General features: G+C 38.7%; 4 protein-coding genes across 4 annotated transcripts; 1 reads left to right on the top strand and 3 right to left on the bottom strand.

The window, feature by feature from the left end:
* The first annotated feature begins 2,592 nt into the window (after positions 1–2,592).
* LOC117305911 lies at positions 2,593–3,362 on the top strand. Its single transcript, XM_033790800.1, has 2 exons — positions 2,593–2,883; positions 3,036–3,362. Exons 1-2 carry the CDS (start codon positions 2,593–2,595, stop codon positions 3,360–3,362), a joined length of 618 nt encoding a protein of 205 aa, XP_033646691.1.
* A 2,965-nt stretch (positions 3,363–6,327) lies between these two features.
* LOC117305914 lies at positions 6,328–10,222 on the bottom strand. Its single transcript, XM_033790803.1, has 3 exons — positions 7,752–10,222; positions 7,226–7,315; positions 6,328–6,884 (listed from the first exon to the last, which is right to left on the bottom strand). The coding sequence occupies exons 1-3, from the start codon at positions 9,826–9,828 to the stop codon at positions 6,679–6,681; spliced, it is 2,373 nt and encodes a 790-aa protein (XP_033646694.1). The 5' UTR covers positions 9,829–10,222; the 3' UTR covers positions 6,328–6,678.
* LOC117305902 lies at positions 9,872–25,327 on the bottom strand. The gene is made up of 6 exons (XM_033790791.1): positions 25,241–25,327; positions 13,771–13,818; positions 12,337–12,418; positions 11,596–11,651; positions 9,962–10,686; positions 9,872–9,902 (listed from the first exon to the last, which is right to left on the bottom strand). Exons 1-6 carry the CDS (start codon positions 25,316–25,318, stop codon positions 9,872–9,874), a joined length of 1,020 nt encoding a protein of 339 aa, XP_033646682.1. The 5' UTR covers positions 25,319–25,327.
* On the bottom strand, positions 15,711–19,762 carry LOC117305915. Its single transcript, XM_033790804.1, has 4 exons — positions 19,311–19,762; positions 18,809–19,020; positions 17,864–18,029; positions 15,711–16,935 (listed from the first exon to the last, which is right to left on the bottom strand). The coding sequence occupies exons 1-4, from the start codon at positions 19,648–19,650 to the stop codon at positions 16,742–16,744; spliced, it is 912 nt and encodes a 303-aa protein (XP_033646695.1). The 5' UTR covers positions 19,651–19,762; the 3' UTR covers positions 15,711–16,741.
* Positions 25,328–25,668: the final 341 nt, after the last annotated feature.

Genomic DNA, 25,668 nt, shown 5'->3' with positions numbered 1-25,668 from the left:
TGTCCAAGAGAAAAGCCGCGAAACCTACTCAGGGCGTTTAACCTGTTCAGTATTAATACGCTTAACAGTGATGTATCTGGTTACATAAAGAAAATCATATTTTAAATAATACGTTAAGGGTACATCAAATAATTATCTGACGACTATAAGTCGGTATTGCTGGTTTGCAAATGACTACAACATTAAATAAGCATCAGATTGTCATGAGGGCTACTTTTTCGTTTGTTCCTTTCACAACCCTAACTGTGTAGTAACTTTGCGAGACCATTAAAAGTGAAGTGCGCCCTCTTTTGATATACTATAACAAATGTAATTTTCTGAGTGGGCTCAAAAATTCAATACACCACAGATATATACGTTTAATCAACGTTGCAAATAGTGTATAATACAGAGTAATATGGTCAAAATTATTGTCACTTTAAACAAAATGCAATAGGTCCGGGGAGAGTCACAGCTTTGTTCCCCAGCCTATGAACAGACGGGCCAAAAAATAAAGCCGGTACTATTTATTTTCAGTATGTAATTTTCGTATGTAGAAGAAATAGTAACGGCTTTATTTTCTGTCTTACACATGTTAGTTTGTCCTGTATTTTTAATGTCTGGCTGTTTTTTTTTTTTTTTTTTTTTTTTGTCTGTCTGTTTATAGCCTGGGGAACAAAAGCTGTGCTTCTCCCTGGACCTATAGATGATGCATTTTGTTTCACATTTCAATCTCTTTTATATTTACAATAGTTTTGACCATATAACTCTGTATTATACAATTACATCATTATAAAAACCGAGTTTTACGTTATTTTGGTTGGTAAAATTTGAGAGAGTACGCAATGACTAAAAAAGCCATCAAAACCATTCCAAAATAAAGTGCCACGCTGGACAACACCCATCCTGTCCCCCCCCCCCCCGCCCCCGGTTTAAGCCATCCACCAAAAATAGCCACCACTGATGAACCATTTGATAATAAATACTAATCCATTTTACTTTAAGTGTTTTGTAAACAATTTTTTTTTGGAATTGCGCTATGTAACTTGTAAGTGCTGGTCTTATTATTATTATTTTTATTATTGTTATTGTTATTATTGTCATTGTTATTATTGTCATTGTTATTATTGTCATTATTATTATTATTGTTATTATTATTATTATTATTATTGTTATTGTTATTGTTGTTATTATTGTTGTTGTTATTACTGTGGTTATTGTCGTTGTCGTTGTCGTTGTCGTTGTCGTTAACCAGGTAGTTGGTTCAAATCCCGCTCAACTCCAGTCAATTTGTCTTGGTTCAAACCCAAATTATAAATTAAAAGTTACCCTTAGCTTGTGGTTTATTAATTGATACTTAAATCAAAAAGTGTTAAACACATAAGTTATCATCGTGCTAGTGCCTACCTTCGGTTTGTAGCCTGCCTGATGTGAGGGGTTTGTGGGCAGCAAGCAACTCTTGATGTGCCAGCCACGCACGAGACAGCGGCAGAATGTGCAGGGCCAGCGGTAGGCGAAATCCTCGAATTTTGGTGGCCTATCACAGGTGTAGGGCGAGGACCAGCCGGGGTTATAGCACCGCCCATAGCAGGAATTGCCGTCGGCAACACATCGGGTACCCTTTGCAGGGCACCCATCAGGTCTCTAGCTGTTCTTTCAGTTATGTTTGAGTCTGACATTTTAGCTCTAGAAGTAACGATATGCATGCAATGCACAGTCGTGTAAAAACACCTTTTAAAAACTCCGCGTGTGCTGCCTGCCCTCTATGTTCATTTATGGTCAGTTCGTAAACACTTTTGTACGTTGATTCTGAAAATTGTCCTTTACAAAATTTGTCCTTTACAAAGTTTGTCCTTTAGTTTGACGCCCTCAATGTTTTTTTTTATTTTTATTTTTTTTTAACTTATCTTGTAATTTTGGTGGTTTTTAGGTAAGAATTAATAGTGAAAAAAAAACATAAAAGGTAATTTTTTTTAAGGATAATTTAATTTTTGTTTAAATCTAAAAACATTTCGTGTAATTATTTTTGAGGAGCAGACATTTTTTATTATTTTTTTTTTTTAGTAAAGTGATTTTTTTTCTTCTTCTAATGGATAACTTTGGGATAGTTTTGTTTACAGTTAATTTTAAAACATTACGTGTAATTAATTTTAAGGGACAAACATTTTTTTATTAGTACTTTTTTTAAATTAGTGTAATTTTTTTCTAATGGATTTTTTAGGTTTTTTTTTATTGTTAATTTAAAAACATTTCGCGTATTGTATTTTTAAAGGGGAATACATTTTTTTATTAATTTTTTAAATTTTTTTTATTTGAATATGTTTTCATATTATTTTTAAAGTTTTGACTTATTGTTCAACTTTTCCATTATTATAGTCTAAATTTACTGTATGCCTTTTTTTTTTTTTTTTTTTTTATTTTATTCGTTTTAAACTTTTGGAGCTCTGCGTTTACGATCAACACATAAATTTCGTTTGTTTATTATTGGTATTATTGTAATAATATTTAATTATTTATAATTGTTCTTTGATTTTAGTTTGTTATGTATAGTTTTCAAAAGTATAGTTAGTTTTTATTTTATTTAGCTTTTGGCCCTTTTGGCCGCCCATAAAAATGGGGTGTCCGAGAGTAATTCGGTCAGACTTTGGAACTGAAAATGGTACAGTTCGACAAATGCAACACTTCATGAGAACTAATTGCCAAGATGCGTTTGCAGGAGACAGGAGTTTTCTTCAAGGTACCAGTAAAAGCAATCAGCGCATCGAATGTTGGTGGAGTGTATTTCGGAAACATTGCACTCAGTATTGGATGAACTTATTTGAAGAACTTAAAGATGATGGTCATTTCAGTGGCGATTTTCTGGATACATCTTTAATACAGTTGTGCTTCATGAATCTAATCCAGGTACTATAATGATGAGGCATTCCTAGTTTGACCAAGTCTCAGTAATTTGTAAAAATTTGTATGTGACATCATTGGAAGACGTTTTACTTTCTGACTTTGTGAACAACAAATAATTACACTACCTGAACAATTCATCTCCATTTCTAATACAGGATGATATTGACACTACCGTGAAGGAGTGGAACTCTCACAGAATAGCTTCATCAAGAAATCGGCATGGTCCATTCGGTCGACCTATGGTGATGTACACAGTGCCCCAACTGTATGGAACGCAAGATTATACTGTTCCTGTACAGCATGATGAAGTAGAAGTATGTGAAACTGAGTGTCAGTTTAAAAGTCGATTTCCATGTGACAAGGATGTGTTTAAACTGTGCACTCTTCTGATGAATGAAGCAGGCATTGATAAGCCAAGTAACGCTGAGCAAGGACTTCATCTATATCACTTCCTTAGAAGAACTCTACTGCAACAAATATAACATTAATCATGCAGGCAAATGACATTTGAAGACTTTGGTTTGTTAAAATAGCCCATAATCTGTACTGTCATGAAGACAAGGGACAGAACTATCAAGATTGAAATATTAACACTTTAAAATAGTGTGGCATGGCATCGATTTACTCTGTTAATTTTATTTTAAATTCATTGTTGTGTGATACCAGACATAAAGCCAATCTGGATATGTACTCATTCAGAGTTTTTGTCTTTACTTGGACCTAACAACACAGGGTGAGTGGGATTTGTATAATGGAAATGACAGTCCTTGGTTAGAGTAGACATTCATATTAAAACCATTTATGCATTGATATTTTGTCTTGCTTTATTTGTCAATTTCCATTTTGAAAGCAATTCAATTTGATACTATACCTGCCTGTGCAGTGTTTGTTTTGAAGGTGTATTTCAAAGTAATGTTGATCATAAATTAAATAAAAAATACAAACACAATTCCGTAATTGAAATTTGCCTGATCACTGGTTCCATTTTTTTTTAACGCATACCCCCACCCCGAGCACTTTTCCAAGTTAAAAGTAGGCCCCACAATTTTATCCCTTCTGAAAAGAAGGAATATTTATAAAGAGACAATGCACAGCTGACTTTTATCTTCAAAACTAGTAACAAGTTTAATACATTTAACTTAAAAATAAAAGTGTCTAGGCAAGAACAAGTCTCTGTAGGGAGATAGGAGTTGGTATATAATTCAGTTTCATTTGTTGAATGAATGGGGGCTTGTGATTTTTTTTCTAAACATGTTTAACAAATGCCAATGGCTAAGGTGAACTGAACACTGAAGAATAACAAACATAATAGAGGAACATATTTGAGAATTTCAGCTGTATGCTACATTTTCCCCAAGGGAGGATAGTAGCCTGTGCATGCAAGAAGTTGACTTCTACAACTGGCTGCAATAAAGCCATGACCGCATAACAAAACGTTTCTAAAAATTACATTTCCTCTATTCTGTTTAACTTCTAAATATATTTGCAGTAACAAAAATAAGGAATGCCTATATATCTCAGCAAAACAAAGACAAGTTCAACAAATTTCACAAATCTCCTTCAGGTTACTGTTTCATGCCCACTGTAAGGCTTTATCATGGTGAAGCCATCATGTGTTGTAACTCAAACACACGCTTGAAGGGCTAACTATTTGGTATTGTGTTGTGAGCATTAAGGATTGTTTTCCTCTAGTACGCACAGAGATGGCTTTCAGTGTGATAAATGTCTTCAGTCATTATTTTCAAAGCCCTGATAAATCCCAGTAGCATTCTACATCCTCATTGTATACACACAACAGTTGAATCAAATCCAAAATCTCAACATAATTACAAGATTAAATTAAGACAATTTGCGGCCAACCTTTCAATTCTACAACCGTTGTTTAGATTGTTGCTTTTCTCAACTTTTAAATAATCAACATTTTATATTTAAATACTGAAACTTATACAGACTAACATGGCAACATGATTTAAGAAGCGCCAACACCAATTTTTTTGTTAACCAACTGGTGACATTGGCATATGAAGACAGCCTTAGGCATAAAAAAAAAATGTTATGTTGCCGTAACCCAACCTACCCTAAAACTATGGCCGACCCTGGATATTTTAATTTTTTCAAGGGAAGAAATTAAATGATTAAAATCTTTTAAAGACATAAAAATAAAATGAATGTCATCAAGAGTTTAAAAATATACTATTAGTTGTGTGTAGCCATGTTTTCTTTTGTTATCGTGTATACTACCGGCTCAAGAATTAGAAAACATGTCATTTTCGTTGATGGGAGGGGATAAAAAAAAACTCCCTACCTACCTACCTACCCTATTTTGGGGGCTCGTTACGCCAACATAACATATTTTTTTGTATGCCTTAATGAAAGTATATGTACTACTAATGTGACTATTTGTGCAAATGTGATTACATGTATTTGTGCACAACATCCTTTTGAATGCGTTGGAAGAATGACAATGGCAATTTTCACTGTAGAGACATCATTCTATGATAAACGTGTTAAGCTTCCCCCGAGTGTTTTTAAACTACAAGCACATTGTAGGGAAAAAGAATTTGGTATATTATTCAGCTTTATTCGTTGAATGGATGTCTTTTTTCAAACATTACAACAACAAAAAGCCAATGGCTAAGGTGAACTGAACACTGAAGAATAACAAACATAATAGAGGAACATATTTGAAAATTTCAGCTGTATGCTACATTTTCCCCAAGGGAGGATAGTAGCCTGTGCATGCAAGAAGTTGACTTCTACAACTGGCTGCAATAAAGCCATGACCGCATAACAAAACGTTTCTAAAAATTACATTTCCTCTGTTCTGTTTAACTTCTAATACATTTTGCAGTAACAAAAATAAGGAATGCCTATATATCTCAGCAAAACAAAGATTAGTAGGAGTATTGATAGGGATCTACAATCACTGTAGAGATGAGTTTAACAATAATCGTTGCTTAAATCAGCAGGGTCATTCTATGTCAACTCACCCAAAATTCTGAAAAGTTGGGCAGGCCTCGTCTCAGATTTTGCTATTTTTTCCCCCAAACATTCCCCTATGGCTGCCATGAACATAAACAAAATGTTAGAATCCTACTCCTTGACATTTCTGGCTTTTCAGGCATTTTTATAGGTCTATATCTACAGATGGAGATAATATACAGGGTACTTGGTACCCCATCAACTAGAATTTACTGTCAAAAGTAGCACGAGACATTTGTATATCAAGGTATAGGTCTTTAAAAACAGACATTTTACCCTGCGGAATTATTTTTCGTAATTTTTGAGACCCCCCTCTTGCCCCCAGGCTGAAATGTCAGTTATAAAGACCTATACCTTGATATAAAAATGTCCCGTGCTATTTTTGACAGTAGATCCTAATTGATGGGGTAACAAGTACCCAGTATATTAATTTGTAGTTACATATCTTATCTCCATTTGACCTCTAAAAGTGGCCAAAACAAAAAAAACAAAAAAAAAATTAAGGGGCCGGCCATTAATTTTGAGGAGGATGAGTAGGATTCTAAAATTTTGTGTGTGTTCATGACACCCATAGGGGAATGTTAAAATATTAAATTTAGCAAAATCTTTGATGGAACCTGCTAACCCATCAGACGAGTTGGCATGGAATGACCCAGCATTAAAATTTTCACCCCATTTCTTAAGGGATTGGTGGATACTGGTTGAGCCAATACCCCTTTTTATAAGACTTTCTATGGGCATTTTAGCTAAAGATGTTTGCGACTGCTTGTCGCCCCTACAGGCTTCTTCTGAAGAAAAGAAATTTACCGGTTTGTTTTAGACTTTCATCAACTTTGAGCGATTGTTTCGGCAATAATCCTTTATGTTGCGCCATGTTCTGCCTGTGAGTGCAGGGTGTTGCTTTTGAACCTTCTCAATTTCTGCCTTTCCTGGAAGTCGCATGCTAAGAATGGGTGTCAATGTCTGTATCGCACAAACCTCATCAGTGTTCCACGGTCTCTTTTTTCCTTTAGGAACTGCAACTGATAATGAAAACAAATAAAAACAAAAGTAATGACACTAGAAATTTACATTTAAAAAACATATTTTCCTATTTTGTTCATAAGGCATTTTAAATTTACTGGTATGCTGTTCTATAGGAGACATACAACAAACATGTTACAAATATTCTACACCACGTGCAAACCGTAACAAAAAAAGCAGCATGCAAGGTGTTGGGGTTCCTCAATTAAAATATCCAAAACAGCATCTACAAACCAATAGTTGTGGTTAAAACTTGTCAACTCAGAGTTTAATTAAACTTATGCGGAAATGAAAATCTCTTAAAGTCAAGAAGAAATGCAAAGTATTCAAGCAAAGTTACCACTAGCTGATGATGATCTTGAAGACTGCTTTGCTTCATCTTCATTGTCTTCCCTTGATGACTCTTCTCCATCTGACTCTGCTTCTGACTCTGCATAAAATTATAAAAACCAATCCCAAAAAGGCACAGGTAAGTCAAAAGTCACATAAGCTACTTTTCAAAAAAACCTTGGTACATTGAAAGAGGGGAAGGCTGGGAAGATGGTGTGGAGATGGTTGATGAACAGTAGTCAGTATGCTGTATTTTAAATTTTTGGTACATTGGCTTAGGACTGATAGGGTTCAGGGCAGGGTTGAATATGGTTTGGTGATGATGAGAAGACTAGGTAAATTGCAAGAGTGACGAGGGTGTTGGAGTGGTAGTGAGGTGAGGTGGAAGTAACATGAAAACTATTGGCAAAAGCAGGGGGAAATATCACAAGGACTAAAGTAGCATAATGGGCAATACAATAAAGAGCACCAACATTAGATAAGTAGATGTAGCAGAAACAGATGAAAGTGGCAAATACTCTAATATTTTTAATTACCTTCAGTGTCATCCTCAAATTCAATGTTGTCCAGAGTTTTCCCCTCTTGTGATGGCAATGTTCCTTTATCCAGTGCTAGAAACAACTTTGATAATTTAGCCACTCTCAGCACAGTGTCCGGAACTCGATAATACTCCCTATGTATTCGGAGATCGTGGCCCATAAACGAAGCCAACAGCTCCAACTGGTTCTCAGATAACGCCAACATTTGTGAAGCCGTTGCTATGTGTTTCCTCAGTTTTGTTGACCTCAGGTTGTTGGGATTAGTAGCGCCACTTAGTCTTGCATGTTTACGCAGGCAATCGGATCCTCTGATATGTCCCTCACTGCTGTAGCTTGAACGACCAAACAAAAAGTTATTGTCACTCGCCACCCCTACAGCATGCCGATTCTCAATTAGCAAATTTAATTGCTCGGACATCTCCGGAGTCAGTAACAAAGGAACTGTTCTCCCTCGCTTACCTACAACTTCAACTATCTCAAACATCTTACACAGACTTTGCTCAAGCTTGCTGAGAATACACATACCATCTGGTTTTGCTCGATGTTTCTTGGTGTAGTCCGAGAGTTTCATTTTTGAGACCTCACCTTGTCTTCTCCTATTAAATAATATCGCTTGACAGAGTGTTGTCTCATTCAGCAGATTCCATGCATCTCGAGGATTTTCTTTGCCATCATTGAGACAATTCACTTGTTGAGCCCCGACATCTTTTAGGTACTTGGTCATTCTAACGATGTCAGCATTTGTTGGCAAGGTAGTGGGGTTGTTGCGTTTTGCCTCACTTAAAGTTCTGTGGGCATGAGTAGAGACTCTCACTTCCCAGTTACTTTCACAAAGTTCTTTGAAATCATCTGCTCTTGCTCCCTTGTCTTTATCTTCAGATTCCAATGCAAGGCTTTTCACAATAACCGCACACTTATTGAATGTGTGCCCTATTTTGAGGGCCAGTGAAGGAACCTTGTAATCATGTCTTTCTTCGTCAAATCCTGCAAGATCATGGACAGCTGACACAATGTCGGTAAGGCACCTGGGATTGATGAAGGACTCAAGTGATGCATTTGGCCTTTTTGTGTTTTGTCGTAGTTGGAGCAGCAGTCTGCCCATCTCCCTCAGTTTTGTCCTCAGGTAGTTGTACTGGTCAACGTCATGGCCCACCTTCATGAATTCCCTTTTTGCAAGTTCAAGTATGAGTTTATCAGTCTTAACTACCAGGGACACAGCGTCTTTCTTCATTGACTGGATGATTAAGTTTAAGTGTGATGAGACACCTTTAACAGGTGGTTTTAGAAGGTCACTTTGTCTGGATATCCGGCTGTAAGTTGGCTTTCCATCTGCTGACTTCTTTGAGGGCTTTCTCAATGGACATTTGGGGGTGTGTCTCCATAATTCTCTACGTACAAAGTAGGCAAGACAACTTGGACATGGGCCATAGTCACTTGCCTTTGCTTTACTATGGCAGGGCCGATATGCAACAACAAGCATGCCCTTCCCGTCTCTGAGAACATTGCAGTTGTGTTTGTGATTTCCCAAGTTTCTGATTTTCACAAGAAGCTTTTTTCTTGCTGCACCATGTGGGTGATTAAGCAGGAATGTAACATCTGGCTCCTCTTTGTGTACAGACTCGATATGTCTGAATAATTTTGCTTGAGGAAGCCCACAAAAGTAACAGTACTGTTTCTTGTCCCAGTTTCTAGATTTTCCATCATTTGTAGTTTGCGCCACTTTAATCTCAGAAACCAAGAACGAAAGGGTTGAAGATACTTCACTACTACTCAGCTGACATTGTTCTTCTGATTCCTCTGTGTTATCTGCTGTGACTGCCTCCCTCATTTCTTTCTGCAACTGATCAAGCCCTGCAAGAGGAATTTCAATAGATTCTCCAGAATCCGACTCTGATTCAGGAACATAGCTACTATCAGACTGTTCTGCCACTGATGATGAAACTTCATCCATTTGGTCAAGAGAAAATCCAGGAATTGATATCAGCTGCAGCTTGTCATTTTCTTCCCATACTGGTATACTGTGAAGCTTCAAAGCTTGTGATGATTGAGCTTGCTGAAGCCGTTGTTGATTCATTGAAGTAGTGGTCTTCCGTACCAGGTGAAGACTCGACTGTCTCTCATGCTGTTCTAGGTGGCTGGAGTCTCTTTCTTCAACTGACGGAGAAGTGCGCTGTTCTAGGTGGCTGGAGTCTCTTTCTTCAACTGACGGAGAAGTGCGCTGTTCTAGGTTACTGGAGTCTCTTTCTTCAACTGACGGAGAAGTGCGCTGTTCCAGGTGGCTGGTGTCTCTTTCTTCAACTGACGGAGAAGTGCGCTGTTCTAGGTTACTGGAGTCTCTTTCTTCAACTGACGGAGAAGTGCGCTGTTCTAGGTGGCTGGAGTCTCTTTCTTCAACTGACGGAGAAGTGCGCTGTTCCAGGTGGCTGGTGTCTCTTTCTTCAACTGACGGAGAAGTGCGCTGTTCTAGGTTACTGGTGTCTCTTTCTTCAACTGACGGAGAAGTGCGCTGTTCTAGGTGGCTGGAGTCTCTTTCTTCAACTGACGGAGAAGAGCGCTGTTCCAGGTGGCTGGTGTCTCTTTCTTCAACTGACGGAGAAGTGCGCTGTTCTAGGTTACTGGAGTCTCTTTCTTCAACTGACGGAGAAGTGCGCTGTTCTAGGTGGCTGGAGTCTCTTTCTTCAACTGACGGAGAAGTGCGCTGTTCCGGGTTACTGGAGTCTCTTTCTTCAACTGACGGAGAAGTGCGCTGTTCTAGGTTACTGGAATCTCTTTCTTCAACTGACGGAGAAGTGCGCTGTTCTAGGTTACTGGAGTCTCTTTCTTCAACTGACGGAGAAGTGCGCTGTTCTAGGTTACTGGAGTCTCTTTCTTCAACTGACGGAGAAGTGCGCTGTTCTAGGTTACTGGAGTCTCTCTCATCTGAAACACGTAACTGTTTGAAACCAATTTCAAAAACGAAATTATACAACAACGAACTTGTATAGCAAACTTGCTTATCATCCCCTCTACTACACAGTATAAGATTCAAGTTCAATGGTACAAAATGTGTAAACAAGAACAATCTAACTTGAGCTTTTACTAGTCTTAGTTAATATGCCCTCCGCGTGTTACAGGCATGCAACTCTTCCGTGGTTTTCCCCATTTCATAAAATAGAAATCCGCCGTTACAAAAAAAACTTCCAAAAAAACAAACAATCAAGCTGCATGAAAAAAAAAATCTGCGTTAGATGAACAAAAAAAATCCCACTGAATGAAACATTGCTTGTTGAAAAATAATAAAGGTTCAGGATTCTTAGAGTCTGGCTCCACGAAAGTTTACACATGAACAAAAGCATTACACAGTCCTGAAACAGACACAAGTTCTCCTCATACAGCACACCTTCTACACTATGTTTTTAACAGTCTGGCTCCGTAGTGTTTTTGTTGCTTTTTGTATAAGGTGATGAGGCGGGAACCAGACACTATAGGGGCCCAATACGCTGCTAGCTTCAGTCTGGTCCATGCAAGTGATAGGAAAATATAAGTTTGTTGTAGTTTTCTGAAGAGTTGGATGCCTGGTGTTATGCATTACGCCTGGCCCATGGCCTTGAAGCTTGACATGCTTGACACACAAAATCACATTAGTCACATATAAAAAACAAGAATCGTGCACATGTTTTTAAGTAGCCCGCCGGGAAGTTGAGAAGTGGTTTTTACTTGCTCGCAGCAGTTTTTACTAGACAATGTACGCTAGGCTAGCGTTAGGGTCGAGCCCTGTATTACTATCTTTATCAATGTTGTCAGTGTTATAATTGGACCATCTCAGGCTAAAATTATCTACAACTTTGTGAACATTACTCACTTGGTGTTCATGGAGTGTCTTCTTCAGACCGTCATTGTACTTCACAATATATCTCCCTGAAAAAAATTGTCAAAATAATACAGTTTAATGAAAGAAACCTTCTCTTGAGAAACATTTTAAAAATGGAAATGATGACCGGATTGATAGAACTGTACGATAGATAGAACTGCAAACTTTGTAATTGGGCAAACAAACATTTTCTGAAATTACAGCTTGTTCAACTGCTTTCAAAGACAAACTGGCACAACATGCATTGATGAGATTCTCGTCAGCATACGATGCATATATCATCTGTTTATGGCATTTGTTTTGTCAATCACATAAATTAATTAAACAATGTCATTGTCATCAATCTGCCTGATCTCCGTCATTCATCAACATCACTTGCATAGCAGATTGCGTGGTATTTTTTTTGAACCAAGGTGCCATGCCTTGACAAAAAGTAATGGCCTGCAACAGATACAAATTTAAGGAACCAAACTGCATGGTTTATGATGTAGGTCAAGGAATAATACATTCAAATGTCAAGCGTAAAACCTTCTGCTTCATATATGACAAGTATCTCACTGGGTGGCATATAAAGATGTAAAATTCAACCCCTAACCTCTTTAATTTTTTTGAACTTCCAGCTTTGGTTAACAATAATATCATTGGGCTGAGCACCAAATTTGTGCATGTTGGAACTCACAGAATGTAACTGCTTTATAAACTAGCATACTGAATAAATGTTAAAACAATTACCTTGGCTGTAACCAACAACAACTGCTCCATGCCATGAACCATCAGTAGGCCACAGTGCCTTGACATTATCTCCTTCTTGAAACTGCAAGACAATTTGTTTTAAATCCACAAATTAAAAGAATAAGTAACGATTTAAAACATTTGGTCAGACTTGGTTCGATAGAGAAAATAAAATTAGCTGTTACAAACTGTTCACCAAACAAAAGTATGTGTGGTATAAATGCACACAAAAAATTGACGGCCTGAAGTTTTGGCCCCCAGCAGAATCTTTCTTGAGAAAGACTCTGCTATGGGTCAAAGAATCAGGCCGTTCAAATTTTTTTGGTATGATTGATTTACAGACCAGTAATCAGACTGACAAGATGTTGGATGGATGAACTGTTAGAACAAGTCTTTATAAATACCGTCAGACTAATGCACTAATGTAAATTGTATGACGCATCATAGGACCCCCCTGGAATCGTGCGTCACTTGTCAAATGTAAGCTGGATTTATATTACATTACTGTGTCTTAAATGTGACGCACATTTTGCCTACAATGACAATACGTCAAATACATTTTGCGATGCACAATTTCCTGATAATGACGTACCGTGACTGTCCCAAATGACGCACGCCCAGCATCCTGCTGGATCGAGCAAGTTCACACAACAATTGGTTCAGGTCTGCTGGTCGATTAGAGTTTTTAGTCCCGATAGAGTGGTCAGTCCCACATGCACACTGCATACTAGTCTTGGTTCCAAGACCATGGTGTTTGCGTGTACACACAACCAACGTTCATATGTACACCGCACACTGTACATTTGTAAAGAATGAACATAGAGAGCGTGTTGTAATTTTGTTTCCTGATCCAGATGTCGGTGGGAAAATAACACTAGTCACAGCGCCCTCTATGTTTATTCATTACAAACGTGTACAGTGTATATGGGATACATAAATCCAAACGTTGGTGGTACTGATTGTGCATGTACCGAGCAAACACCATGGTCTTTGAACCAAGACTAACTGCATACACTAGACTGGTCCCTGACCCAACAAAAAGTTCTACATTATTTCTGTCAATACTTTTCAGATAAGGCCGAAAAAGACTGAATTTTAGAAGCCCTTTGGACTAATTATATATTCAAACCGAGGTCACGCATGAAAAATCACACCAAATCGTGCAGATAAATCACAAAGGGAACTTATTATATCGAGTGACCTGCGGGTAGACTGTAATGGGGTAGTCAGAATAGACCAAAGATCTTAGAGAGTAGCTCAATAGTACTGGATCTAAAATAATACAAAATTAAAAAGTGCAAAAAATATACTGTTTCACACAAGGCTAAAATTGAAAGACACCATTAACCCAAATGTTTATATATAATGCATGCACTGGGAAAATCCCCAAAAATGTGGACTAAAAAAATTATCCTGCATCTACAGTGTACTTACTTTTCTTTTAAACCTGTTTCGCAACCGTGAGCGAATCATGATGACTGCCTGCAGGAAACACAAAATTGTAGGAAATCATGAAACTTAAGAAAGCAGCTAGTTAAGGATTATGAATGGCGTTGATTATTTATTTATTTATTTCTATCAATTTATCTTTCTGACATGTCTGAAAGAATTTCCTGGACCCCCCTGAGCTCACGAACCTCTAGCCCCATAAGTAGTGCCAATACGCTGTACTCCCTCGGCTTCTTGGCCGTATACGCCAATGTACATGTACCTTCAGGATGTCACTTTTTTTGTGGATAAAAACCCAGAATGTTATGCCTAGATTTTTCCCCAGTTACCACTATACCTCAGTACATTAGTACGTATGCACATTACTACGAAAACGTGCGCGCTCGTTTTGGTCTATCTTTATGGACAAATCTTGGGGCAAATTGCCATAATGCAAGCAATGCGTCCGTTTCAGCAAATCAGATCAGCGCTCATGTACACATGCGCATCAGTAAACATCATAGTGCCGACGGTGTAAATTTAGTGATTTGCCCCCAGATTTGTTTATAAAATTACACTGAAACGAGCGCGCACATCGTTTCCATGACAACTGGGGGAAAAGTCTAGGCATAACATTTGGGGTTTTTATCTGAAAAAAAGGTGACAATCTGAAGGTACAATGTACATGGCGTCAGGCTAGACCCAGTTACTAGGGCGCTGTATTCCTTTTTTACAATTTTTGTCATTATCGGTCGTACTAGGCGCTGTAGTCCTTTTTTTTTCGGTCAACAAAAAGTGTGTTCTCAGATATGTTTTGTACACAAAGCAAGGATTAGGTATTTTTTCTTTTCAGGACGAACGTGTGCACATAATTCTCCACGTTTGTCCTGGAAAAAAAATATGTGCACAGTCAGGGACATCCGGCATTTGTAGTGTAGTGTTAAAACGAAGCAGTTGGGGACTGAATTACGGTAAGAATTTATAATTTTTGATAGTTTTTGAGATCACGGAGTGGATTTTCCGTCAGCCCCAGGACCAATGAGAGTTCAAAGGACACATAGAGCCTAATTTCGGAAGAAAAAAAAAAAAAAAAAAAAAGAGATTTGCGATTCCAAAATTCATTGAACCAGTATCTTTATTGTCATGAGAGATGTACGTTTATGAGGTTACTGCTTTACTGGAGACGATAGCAGAATGAAACCGCATAGTTCTAGGAGTATCCCATAGTTACCTACATTGTATTTAATAAGCTCAAACTAAAACTTTAAAAATACCTTTTGAAAATCGTTTAATAATTTGAAACTCATTGTCATAATTAGGCTATAGTCAAATTTATAATCAGGTGCACACTAGACCCAGTAACTGGGGCTCTGTACTCCTTTAAATTTTTTTTTTAAATTATCGGTCGCTAGTAGTTCGACCTATAAAATTTTGAAAAAGAAAATTTTGAAAAAAGGAGTACAGCTACAGCGCCCCAGTTACTGGGTCTATGTGCCGTTACTCATGTTACGTTACTACCTAATAACCCAGGTAGCAAGCCAACGTTGGTCCAACGTTGCACCAACGTTGTCAAATACGGATGACAACGTTGGACCAGCGTTGTCCGGCAACGTTGCACCAACGTTATTTTGCATGTTGAGACAACGTTGCAGCGACGCTGGATCCAACGTTGCTCCAACGTTGGATTTACGTTATTCCCACAATATCCAACCAAACTTGTCATTATTCCCAACAAATCCCACAAGTTTCCAATGTTAATCCAACCAGATTCCACCCACTTCCAACAAATTTCCAGCAACTTTCCAACAGACCATTTTAGGCTTCATGGCATATGAATAGACAAATGACTAATAAAGTGACTTCCACAAACTTGGAATGAGCTTTAACTCATCCGACAGCATAACAACGAAAGTGACAAATGACTGCGATACTGACAAATATCACTTTATTCTTAAAAACGCATGTACATGTACAATGAAATAGAAATTTTGCAGGCACGATATAAACAGTGAAACGTTGAAAATTTCAAACGTAGTGGCCTAGTTTCATTTCAAACATGTAACAGCATTACCCCAGTATGAGTTAAAACAAGTCTAGGCAAGACACTGGCTGCTTGATAGTTGGCGAACTCATTGTATATACTCAGTGCATATATGGAGAGACGCGTGGACAACTGATTGTCACAAACATGGCCACCTATATAGGTTCAATTGTTTATTAAAGGGCAAAACAAATCATAGAGGGAAGTCTGAATGCGTAGCCCGAATTCCTATTTCTTCCACAAATATAATCCATTCATGAAGTGTTTTCAGTTGTTCTAATCAAACAGTTTTGATGGTTTAACATACTCTGTACATCAGCAAGCAGTCATATCTGTTAACAAAATTGACGTCTGGAAAGTGCAGAAAAGAAAAAGCAGTGTACATGTATGAGTTTAACAAACGATAAATGCAACTTAATATACACTTATTCATTCTCCAATGTCTCTGAAATGGAGAAGGTAATGAAGTGATTGAAATGACAACAATAATTTGTGTTCCTATTCTTAGTCACTTAAGAGTCAAACATTCTTTTAACAATTAACTGTAATTCTACATTTTGTTCTCCACTCCTTTTTTTCTTTATTATACAATTAGGTCCCAAAAGGCCTATGTCAACAGGGCAACTTTGATAAGCAATTCGGAGGCAACATAAAAAAAAAACCAGAAAATGGTCAAATGTTACATAATGGTTGTTCTCATAAAATAAAGAAACAAAGAACAATTTCAGTAAATCAATAACACACATTGGATTCTGGTCTTCAGGGAGATTGCTTGGGACTGGTTGAATGTAAATTGCCCCAGTCGACTAGGGACACTCATCTGCAAACCACAAAGCCCTTTTTACAAGTCAAAAGAAAAGCAAAAACGAAAAAGAATGGCTTTTCCTAAAAGTGCAAAAACAGCCAAAATTGTCCAATATATCCTTCACACCTCCTTCATGTCTCAGTGTCACTGTCCGGCTCACTTGAAGGGTCTGCAGTGGTCTCCGTGGTTCTTCCATCCTTGAATTTTTTCTTGCGGATGGACCCACGTCCATCCAAATCAAAGCTGTAGCGGAGATGGTTGGACACTGCATCCCGCACTGCCTCTTGGCTGGCATTTTCATGCCCCCCGTTTCGTCGCACTGATTCTGGTGAAAAAGTAAAAATATTAGATAAATACAGTAGCCTACAAAAATGGTAATTGGGGTTGTTCACCCTGTCGGATTGCCACTTTTGCCTGTGGGACTTACAAACGTTTACACAGCTAGGCTTCTTGGAAAATTCTCCACAAACTTGTTCAATATTTTTGTTTTCTTATAATGTATGTTTCATATTTGTTAACAAAACATTGTTAGGTATATATACCTTCATGCTTCTCTCTGACTAATTCAAAGAAATTTGTATATTTCAGTTTCAGTGCAATTCACGCAGCAACATCAGAGTTAGCAGCGAGTTGGTACATGCATGCATGAGCTCAACATAAAAATCATCTCATACATGTAACTTAAATGAGAACAAAACCAAAATGACTTGAAAGAATCTGTTCTTTTGCTTGGTAAATGGCTGAAATCCAACTGTTTACAAGTGCATTAACTCTCCCTCTGGATGCTTTGGTATATGCATGCTAATGCCTCACACACAACCTGTGGGCAAAGCCACCCTGCTCCTTAAAGCTGCATGGGTGTTTGTGAAGGGCAGCAAAAGGGGCTGGCCATGAAGTTGCCCAATGAACACCCCATTATTACCACTTTTGTTTCGTCCATTGTAGCTACTGTGTATTGTATTCCATTCTTTGTTAAGCCTGAATCCCTCAATGGAACATATACAATGCGTGCTGCACGTGTGCAGCAGGCATTAAGTATGTTCCTTTGAGGGATGCAGGCTTAACAAAGAAACTCCACGCTAAAATCCTATTGAGGGAAATTTCTGCACTTCACATTGCTTCACAGCTGTGAGGGGTTGTGATTAGCAGGGCCTGGGCCAGAGGTGACCCCAAGCATAGAAGGGTTAATAGATGCATTTTGGCAAACTGAAAAGGCTCCCTCCTAAGGTACATACAGAAACAATCCTACTTACTGATTATCACAGAGAAAATGTTCTTGAGAACACTAAAAGGCTTTTTTGGCCCTCTCTGCCCAACCCAATTGCACTGTGTGGCCAAGGCTGTTGACACCAGATCAACCATGATCCCTCGAACCACCTTTCCTAAGGTGGCACCGCCGATCAATGAGAGGCGCTTAATCTGAACCAAACAAAAATGACAATTAATGTTTCAGTTAGTCATTTAAGCAGAACAAGAGCACACGGGTTGACTGAATATGTAATTGATAAAAAATACATGTATTAAACAATTTTTTGAGCAATTTTTGCCCCAAAAGGCAATGATATGAATCTACTATTTTCAAGAACATACATACATAGGAAGATATCTTATAGAGGGACATTCTTTGGGTGAATTCATCAGCACCATTCATTCAAGCGTTACACTCTACTTTTCATGGTCAATATTAATGTGGTATTATATTTAAACAAAGCCAAGTACTAACATGTGTGCTGTCCTATTATGTCTCAAGCTATTGAGGACAAACAATGCTGAGATGAAAACATCATAGTTCGCTTTCCTATGAAAACCGGTCATAGGAAAGCGAACCATGATGTTTTCATCTCAGCATTGTTTGTCCTCAATAGTATATGATACACTGACTTAAACACAGGAGTTTAAATGAACTTGTTTACAGTGACATGTCACATAAGTCACCGCCAAATGTGATGTGTGTAAAATTGTTTCTATGTAGAAATTTACCATGAAAGAAGTGCCACAGTAGAACAACTGCAAAGGAGTGAAAACATTTCCAAACACATTTTACACTTGAGCGCTTCCCACGCTGTGCATGTTGTCATATTGTATTTGCATTAATTAAAAATATCATATGACCAAATGACATGAAACGCCGTATATATTCTATGGAACATGTCATATAAATTGCAGTACAATTGTGTTGTGCTATTAAATATACCTACCAATGATTTTTTAAGAGTCTGGTTTTCGGCAAGCCGCTGATCCAAATCCTTTGCAGAGTCGTACGTGGGCAAGGGAAGGTCGACTTCTTCTGGTAGATCCTCTCTCTCTTCCAAAGATTCCTTGTTCGAAACAAGCATGGTGAGCATCCTTGAGTTCCTCTCAACTTGAAGCAAAATTGCCTCGAGTGTTTCAAGGATTTTAGCCTCGGTTGCTGCAATAAAAATGAAAATGTATTCGTTTATGATACATGTACAGGTCATCTGACCAGTTTACATCACAGGTTTTCAAAGCCTGATACTTGAGTGAAAATTACCGATAGAAATTAATATTTCCCCAAAATTACTGTTAGTCTATGTGCAACTGCAATTGTTGTGCAGAAGACAATAGAAACCAGCTGGAACGTTGGTAAAAGATTATTCAAGATCTGTTTGAATTCAGGTCAAGTTAACTTTTTAGTGCTAAACCTGAGGTCGTGATATTGAAGGGTATTCATCTCAATACCTGAAACTCCCTTGCTGGCAGCCTTCTCTTGAGTTAATTGGGCCAGCGATGTCCTAGAGGAGCTAGAGGAGCGAGAGGAACTGCTGTGGGAGGTAGATGGCTCAATAGCGGGAAATGACATGGGTGATATTATGGGTGATCTGGGGGAAGGTGTTGGCCTCATTGATGATGTCGGTTGCCTAGAAGATGTAGATGGAGGCCTGGTGGATGATGAAGATGGCCTGGCAGATGCAGACAGACCAGCAGATGGCAAGGTTGGCTTGACAGATGATGAAGGCAGTCTGCCAGATGATGGTGGCCTGGCAGCTGTTGAGGGTGGCCTCGTGGACGAGGGTGGCATGATAGATGGTGAGGGTGGACAACTTTCCAGTTCATCTGGATGGATGAACTGGATCCTTGGTAGGGGTGGAAAATGTATCCTTGCCTTTTTGGGGCGATGTGGTGTGTCTTGCCCATTGTCCTCATCACTGTCCGACTCAAATGGGCTGTATCGGTGGCTTTGCCTGGAAATTAAAACCAATTGAACTATTTGAATGTTTGCTGTGTTACCTAAGCACAATGATAATCTCACAGCATGCACTGCTTTTGAAAAACATTTAAGAGCTACATGTTACCACCTACATATTCCTTGTTTAACAAAATCAAAGGAATACTTGGAGGAAAAATGTGTTATTTGCAGAGGCAAGTAGAAGTAAACACATGGATATGGATGGGCCTGTCAAGGTACATGTATGTGAGACCATTTACCAAACTCCCTAATTACTTACATCCTTCTTCGTTTGCTCTTCCTGATGTTCTCGGCTGTTGAGCCTTCAGAGGGCGTCTGCAGGCATTCTATGGACACATCCTCCTTAAGAAGAAGTTTCATCTTCTCCTTGCACTTCAGATAGTCATCTAATAGTTTCAAGCACATCAAAGTAAATACATATCTTACAAGGCTTTCTTATTTTGGGAAATTCTGTATCAACACTGCTTCTTGAAAGCTTTGTCAATTAAATTTGCCCCACCTACAAAGTTTAGTATTTTACATTGATGCAAGTATATTTTGTATTTATACCATGTATGGGGCATGTTATTACTCTGTATTGGCTCCATCTTTATAACGAGCTAATGTGTAAACTGGAATCTACAAATGTATAAGAGCAGTAAGCTTCATTTTTTAGTCTTTAATTACATTTTGACATTAGCGGTGTGACTATTTAAATCATACAGAAACATGAAACTGTCCGAAATAAACAGAATATTTATGGCTTCTTGCTAGAAAAACAGATGTGTGGATATATACATGTACAGTGCGTTTTTTACAAAGTGTTCTTCTCTTTTCACAAAATGTGAAAAGATAATTTGCATCACGTACATATCGATCATTCCTGAGACGGATAATGGAATTTGTTCTCAAAAATGCCACAACTGGATATGAAACATATGCAACAAAACTCTTCTTGTGTTCATGTACACAGAACACCGAAGTTATATGTACTTACCCGACTGATACAGGATTTCGATGTCATGACAGTCCCATTCTGCTGCTGCCTTCATCTCTCCCACTACCATTAGGTGAAGACGAATTGCACTTGGTGACACTTGGGGCCACTTGCATTTTGTATTGTGGTCTCCTACAACTATCCAGTTCTTGTGGACCACAGCGACCTCTGCCTTGGATTTGAACTCGACCATCACATATGTTTTCAGATCCATGGTGAGTTGCTGCATAAAGATTCATTTAAATACACCTGATGTTGCATTGATTTAAAAAATACAATATGTGACATGCAAACTAATTTTGTAGTCATTTCTCATACTGTATGGAGAAGTGGTACAGCAATGTAAATTTCATTAACATCACCCGGTCTGTCATTTACCCTGCAACTGACTTTGGGAAGAAGTACATATTTAGATGAAATAGCCTGAGCCGGAACAACCTCAAGATCATCGTTCAACATGGCCACTTCGAATATTCCAACATGTGATGATTTCAGTGGATATGAAAAGAAATCCCGACACTGCTGAAATGGTTGAAAAGCAATGTAGATAACATTGTTCTTCACCAGCAAGTTTCGAACCAAGCTTATCTGCTGGTTGACCATCACACAGTTATCACCTTCCACTGAAGAAACATAACCAACAGGAAGGTTAGCCGCTTTGTACTGATGACATGCCCCGAAGTGTACAGGCAGAGGACCCTCAGAATGCCGTTTTTTCACTCCGTTGATGCCTCTATTCTTGTGTGTCGTGATTGAACAATTCTCCGACAATCTTCTGATTACCTGCTGAAGGGGGTTCTTGGGAGAACGAACCATTTTTTTCAACTGACCCAAGAAATTTTCGAATGGGAATGCTGATATGTTGTCCAAATTGCCATGCAATCTGACCTCATTAGCAAGATGAACCAGTCCATGAACATTGTACACCAGTTTATCCTTTCCATACATGTCGCCAAAATGCCGCACAAAAGCAACTAAAAGCTTGTGGGCAAGATCGCACATAGCATGACAGAGAGATGGGCTGATCAGAATGTGGATTCCCATTGAAAACAGCAAGAAATTTTTATACATTGGATTAGGTAAAGCATGGGCAAGGATAACAGGACCAGTGTATAAAAGAAATTGCCGGAATTCCGTCGCTTTCCACCTGTCAACTTCTGTAAGTGTGCGTGGCTTGCGAGAAAATTCTCTTGGCATACATGACTTGAGAGCCACCAAAGAGTTTGACATCCCAAGGAATTCTCTTGAACTCAGTCTACATGTCAGTGGGCCACTTTTCCACAACAAGATTAGCTTCCTTGTTACCCCTAGGCAAACGAGGTGCATGTAGTCTACGGGAAACTGCGAAATCATTCCAAGGCCTAACAGATGAAAGGGTGATGTGCCTGTGTGGTGTCCATCATCAGTCATGTCACTGAAGTCCCTATCAGTTCTGAGAGCAGAATCAGTTTCAGGAAAGACTAAGCGTCCATCCCATTCACCTTCTTGAATGCATTTATCGCATCCATGATAGCCACTGTGACCTTTCACACATTTCACAAACGCTCGGGCAGGGGTGTCACAGATAATAGTGGATATCTCCAGAGGAAGCAAACGATCCTTAAATCGTATTCCTCCAGCGGCTTGTACTGCATGCATATCCTCAACAAAATCTGCCAAAAATTCAGTAACCTGAGGTTTAGAGTTACCATAGAACAGCCCTATTATGAAGGGCTCCTTCTGCGGTAACTGCTCAATCATGCCCAATATTGGCCAGAACTGACCTGATGAGCTCTTGAATAATGGAAGCCCATCAATATTCATCTGCAAAGACAACTGGTTCATATACTGGGGCCCGCTATAAGAGTTGAGTTTAGATGTTATTGAGGTCTGTAGTCCAAAATGATGATATGACCCTCCACCGATCACCTTTGTTGAGTAAGAGACAGTTGTTTGAAGTAGTGTTCGAGCATCCTTTGGAAGATTTGGATGGTTAACTTGAAGCAGGGATAGCAAACCCGACAAGGCAACTTGTGGAATTTTGTATTCAATGGCCCACTGAGCTAGACTGTCTTTTAACTGATTATTATTCCTGTCTTTGTGAGCGCTGACATTTGAACTGTAACTTGAATTGCTGGCGGTTTCATCAAGCGGGTACACCTGAAAATCAATTTCATGAGGTTCTCTATCATCTTCGTCACTATCACTAGTACTAGTAGTATCATCACTAGGCGTAGACATATCGTTTTTAATGTCAGCAGCTGTGGAATGTTCAGATTCTTCCCTGACTGATGAATGCTCTGGACTACTAGTAGTGCTAGGCCTATCCATGTGTGAACTAGGACCACGATTTGAAATGTCATCAGTACCATTTGCAAAAGAATGCCAGTTATCCCCAGCAACCTCTGACTGAGCTGTATGATTGGAGTTAGGTCTCTCTGTTTCAATTGACTGAAGGTATCTTAATACTCTTGTCCGGGCTTGTCTATTGCGTGCTGAAACGAAGGTTGGTTTGAACTTCACACACAATGACAAAGGTCGATGAGCCATGCTGAAATTTTACAAAGGTGGCCTGCCCTACATGCAACAAGTCGTAGACCCATCTAGCTCAGCTATAATGTGAGGTTATATAGTAAGGAATGAAGACAGTGAATATTCCTATGACAGCTGAAGGCTAACATCCATATAACTTCATATAAAGTCAGTATTTTCAAACAGCTACCAATTTTACACGTTGATTTACATTTGACCATGTTGAAAATGAAAGCAAAACGCTGACACTATAGTACTAGTAGTAGTAGTACTAGTAGTACTTTCGTGACAGCCATCCATCATTTTGATCAAAAACGTGGCCTAAAAAGCTGCAATTTCAAGTCAATGGAACAAATAATAATGACCTGATACATACCCACAATTGTACTGAAGAAACCAATGCAACATATAAATATAACGCACGACGACCTGGGTCAAAATGTGGAAACAAATCACACTCAAAAGCAGATAGATTTTTGTGGTAAATAACGAGGCGAGGTCAAGGAACAGAGTGCTTATGATGAATGAACAACGTGGTGGTGTGTATGACCATGTGTATATGCACACATGTGCCCACAGCCAGACTAGTTCCCTGCACTGTACTTGACATTTATGTGCAGCATTGGATGTGGGAACCAGCCTAGAATGGGGAATAAACTGGCTTCCAGTCTCTACACTGTTTGCTTTGCAAGTGCTAATACAACAATACTATACAAACACGGTGCTCCCAATACGTATTGGGAACAAGTCTGTTTTTGGTGTAACTCTTGCATCCACAGACCAAAGCTCCCCCACCCCCCCCCCCCCGCAAAAGAAATTGTAAAAAACAGTAGGAAAAGGAAAGAAAAGGGAGAGGAGAGAAGGAAGGGGAATGCCTTAACCATGTTAGTTTTATGTGAATGTTTTTCTTTTCGTGTTTTCTCTGTTTAACTATTTTACTGAAATTTTGACTTTTAGGCCGGCCCCCCAAAAAAATTATAGATCCGCCAGTGTGTCTGTATATTTTAAAAACTGCCTGAATAAAATATTGTTATTTTTTCCTTCAAATGTTTATGAGATACATGTATTTTTTTATTGTTCAAGCATACTACACACAATCAGAAACATGAATTAACAATGGAAATGGTACTTGGGTTTAACAAAATATATCCAGTAGACGTAATTTCCAGCAGCATCCCCCACCCCGACCATTTCTTCTTCAACAAAATATTTCTCATTTACTCCCAACAAGTTTCCAACATTGGAAACACGTGAAACTAACCAAAGATTCCAACGTTATAGCAAATGAAATCCGACGTTGCCGCAACGTTGGACCAACCAGTTTTTCCAACGTCCAACAAGTTGCGAGTTTCCAACGTTGGACCAACGTTGGCTTGCTACCTGGGAAAACAACTCAATGCAACTTACAAAAAAAGATCACTCACACTCAAACAAAGTAGGCCTACTCCAGTAAAAAAAAATTGTAGCCCTCCTCAAACCACAGCTAAACAAAATACATCACCGGGACCACGAATGATTGTATTATTGAGGTCATGTCATCATTGATGAAACTTGAAAGTTTATTACACTGTCGGCCACTAGCACTGTCAGCCGAGTCGCAAGTTGTGAATAATTATTCATAGACTTTGTTAACTTACATGAACGATCTCAAAAATGTATAGAATGTAAGAAAAATGAACAAAATGAACAAAACTATTACAGCAACCGTAAGATTTCTAATTTGGTTACAGAGTTGATGCTCAACACGCTGTGTCATGTCCGGCGCCATGTTTGATGATGGCCACATTTGATGCCGCGTGAATCACGGCGTTTGTATATGGTGTAAATCGAGGACACATGCACTACTTCGAGTACTATTCCTAGGTTTTTAACGTTATGAAAGTAAAATAAACTATAGCTCTCTTAATTAAAGACTGTCAAAAATGTGCCACTTACGTTGTTTGTCTTGAAATCCAAGCGTAAGGATGTCGCTGTTCGTTCCCAACAACAGTGAAGTGCTCGGTTGTACTGCATTTAGACTGGTACCTTGTGTTTCGACTAAACATGTGTGCTGCCGCATTAGTGGGGACGTTGGGTAGTAGACCAACACACAACCATGTGCTGAATTTCACACACGGTAACACTCCACACGTTCTGTGTCGCTTGAACGAGGACGCCCAATTTTTCTCGTGAGATTTGCAGGAAAACATGAGATTTCATCGATTTTTGCATTTAAAACGGATATCCTACCGAGGACAGTCCTCGGTGAGCCGACTGCCCTCAGTAGGTGGGTATGTATTCACGTATGTGTCCTCGATTTACACCATATACAAACGCACACACACACACACAAACTGCTTTTTCGAAACTGGTTTGATGTATTG

Source organism: Asterias rubens, unplaced genomic scaffold, assembly GCF_902459465.1.
Source record: "Asterias rubens unplaced genomic scaffold, eAstRub1.3, whole genome shotgun sequence".
NCBI lineage: Eukaryota > Metazoa > Echinodermata > Asteroidea > Forcipulatida > Asteriidae > Asterias > Asterias rubens.
The sequence above is the reverse complement of the archived record's forward strand: the minus strand, read 5'-3'. Positions and strand labels throughout refer to the sequence as shown.